This window comes from Mus pahari, chromosome 1, assembly GCF_900095145.1.
Source record: "Mus pahari chromosome 1, PAHARI_EIJ_v1.1, whole genome shotgun sequence".
Classification (NCBI taxonomy): Eukaryota; Metazoa; Chordata; class Mammalia; order Rodentia; family Muridae; genus Mus; species Mus pahari.
In genome coordinates this window covers 42799104-42802494 of record NC_034590.1, presented here as the reverse complement: position 1 = coordinate 42802494, position 3391 = coordinate 42799104, and the positions used below count along the sequence as shown (strand labels likewise).

Below are 3391 nucleotides of genomic sequence, written 5' to 3'. Positions count from 1 at the left end.
GTGTGTTTTGCCTGCATGCTCATCTGTGTACCACAAGCCTGAAATACCTGTGGGGGCCACAGCATCAGATCTCCTGGACCTGGAGTTACACATCTTTGTGAGCCCCCCCCCATGTGGGTTCTAGGAATTGAACCTAGGTCCTCTATAAGAACAGCAAATACTAACTGCTAATCAATCTCTCTAGCTCCCATGTATCTAAATATTAATACTAGTATTAATCATACATAATACTAATAAACAAAATGGAAAATGTATTTATCTATTTATTCACTTTTATTTGGGGTATCAAGGAGAAGGAAGAAGACATCTTGTAGAATAGGTTCTATCTTACCATGTAGGTTCCAGGAATCGAATTCAGGTTCCCAAGCTGGACTGCAAATCCCTTTGCCCACTGAGTCATCTCACTAGCCCTACAACTGGGTTTAAGGGTCTCTTGCTCTGTTTTCCTCTGTCCATTGTGAGAGTTGATGGATGAGTCCATTCCTGGTATCAGCACCTTTGCACACATTGTTATATCTTAAATGTACAAAACATAATTTAAAATTTTTAAGGCTAAGTGAACATTGAAATTGTTATACCCTCTCTTCTGGATATCTTTCAAGCTTTATATACTTCAAGGGATGTCCATACATTATAATTCATTTAACAACTTTTACTTATGAGGTATATGCTATTACATAAGTAGTAGAGAGAGCTCAAGACGTCTGTCTTCGAGTCTGAATGTTTGTGATGTTGACAAGACCAAAACGAATTCAAAATGGGTGATGTAGAAAAAGGCAAGAAGATTTTTATTCAGAAGTGTGTCCAGTGCCACACTGTGAAAAAGGGAGGCAAGCATAAGGCTGGACCAAATCTCCGTGGTCTGTCTGGGTGGAAGACAGGCCAGGCTGCTGGATTCTCTTACAGAGATGCCAACAAGAACAAAGGCATCACCTGGGGAGAGGATACCCTGATGGAATATTTGGAGAATCCCAAAAAGTATATCCCTGCAACAAAAATGAATTTTGCTGGAATCAAGAAGGGAGATGGCAGACCTAATAGCTCACCGTAAAAAGGCAACTAATGAGTAATTCCACTGCCTTACTTATAACAAAACAAATGTCTCATCACTTTTAATGTATACTATAATTTAATTCATACACCAAATTCAGATCATAAATGGCTAAAAATGTTTTTGTTAGACAGTCCTGATTTAAATAAAACTGACTTGTCATTAAAAAAAAAGGTAATAGATAGCTCTTGGTTTTCTCCCACTGGTGTTTTTTTGTTTTGTTTTGTTTTGTTTTGTTTTTGTTTTGATTTTTCTCTATTCAAAGGACTATAGAGATGAACTATTTATAAGTTTTTATAACCAGGAGGTGTTGAGAACAAATCATACAAGTGATGTGCCACCATCTTTAGCTTTGCTAGGTGCTACAAAATTGCTTCCTCATTTAGTTGTATAAAGTTCTACTCTTAGAGCAAGAGTGCTTCCTTACCACAAATCTTTCCAACACCTAGTACTGTCAAACATTAATACGCAAGTTTTTGTTTTATACCCAGCTCATCGGTGTCCCACTCACCTAACTCAATAACAGTTATTGTCTCTCCAATAGGTAAACACCTCATTCTCTCTTCCACTTACATGGGAGAAGCACCTTGTCTATGTTTGGAAGTTCCCACTGGAGTGCCTGCTAGGACACCTCTGAGTTCTACTTTATTGAATAGATTGGAGTAGGCACTCAATGAGTGAACCTGATGATAGAAATACAATCGTTTATGTTGCAACATTGCTAATGCAGGAGTCTATATTTCTCAACAATGTTTTAAAAATTTTACTTTTCTAGGAAAAAGGGAACTAGGATACCCCATGTCTTCTGCATGCCAGCTAACCCTTTGCTTGACTTCCGACATTTAACTCACTCTTGAAAACAAGCCACATCTGGGCAGGCTTCATCCCTGGCTTATTTTTGGTGTAGAGGAAATGGATTTGCTTATATCACATATGTTTACGCACTTCACAGTATGTCACTTGGTCAATTATCTTTGCTTGCATAATCAAAACTTATCTGTAAATACTGTCTGTCTTTCCATTGATAAATTTTCACTTCAATGTTGTAATTAAAATATACGATCCAAAGTACACAAAGTATTTAAAATAAAATGTATTTTCTAATTTTACTTTTTTTTCTTGTCATGTTACAATGGCTGAACAAATATATTCTCAAATATTGATAATATCATTTCAACCTGCTCTAATCCATTCAACAAAGTAAAACTCAGAGGGTGCTAGCTGGCGTTCCAGTGGGAACTTACAAACATGGACAAGGAGCTTCTCCCATGTAGGTGGAAGAGAGAATGAGATGTTTACCCTATTGGAGAGACAACAACCATTATTAGGTGAATGGGACACAGATGAGCTAGGTATAAAACAAAAACTTGTTGTGTATTAATGTTTGACAGTTCTAGGTGTTGGAAATATTTGTGGTAAGGAAGCACTCTTGCTCTAAGAGTAGAACTTTGCCCTGAGTTTTGATTATATTTATGGTGGAGAACAAAACAGAAAACAGCAGCTGCACAGCATCACTTTGCAAAACTAGTGGGTGAACTCCTACAAATGAAAGGTTGCAGACTCTGCAATCCACACATCATTATCCGTCATAACACCTTATGCGATCTGTATCAAACAGTCTTAGTGGGAGAGCTTTAGTTATAAGCATCTGTATGTTGGAGATCTGATAAAAGTTTTCCTAGTAATTTTTGAAAACATTTAGCTTTATTTTGGCTTTTACAATAAATAAGTATTAAGTACTATATAATATCTTTAAGGGTTTCATTCATCCAAACAGGTTTATTTTTTTTTCATTTTGGTCACTGATCTTATGAGGCATAGTTATCAATTTATATTTTTTATTCTTAACAAAATATATATTACTAATTTTGTTCATATTTTTAAAAAGGCAGTACACTAGGATTGTATTTCAGAATTTTGCCTTGAAATTTTATGAAAAGGTGACTGATGCTTATATGAATACCCAGAAACATTATTAATGAAATAAAATGTTTTAAGGTCTTTAGATATCCTCTGGAACCCTTGTGATATCATTGATTGCTTTTGGAGAATTTGGTACATAATATGAGAATGTCACCCAATATCCCCTGGCAGCTCAAACTTACTCACTTTTAAAAAGTGATGGGTTTAAAGTTTCTATTTTTTTTGGCTGTTAGAGATTAAATAGCATTTCAAGTATTTATTAACTACTCTAATTCCTAGTTTTAGAATCACCTATCAATTTAATAGCTATTTTCATAATATGCCCTTTAAAAATAAAAAGTTATTTAAATATTCTAAGAACACATTCTTACATGTTGAATAGGATAAAATAAATCTCTCATCATTTTTTTTAGATGT

General features: G+C 35.0%; 1 protein-coding gene across 1 annotated transcript; it reads left to right on the top strand.

Moving 5' to 3' along the window:
• The first annotated feature begins 757 nt into the window (after positions 1 to 757).
• Positions 758 to 1051, top strand: LOC110332378 (cytochrome c-like). The gene has a single exon (XM_021213582.1). The coding sequence runs from the start codon at positions 758 to 760 to the stop codon at positions 1049 to 1051; it is 294 nt and encodes a 97-aa protein (XP_021069241.1).
• Positions 1052 to 3391: the final 2340 nt, after the last annotated feature.

Bases quoted from the DNA above. Each gene is read 5' to 3' on its own strand.
- LOC110332378 (XM_021213582.1), top strand. From the start codon at position 758: ATGGGTGATGTAGAAAAAGGCAAGAAGATTTTTATTCAGAAGTGTGTC.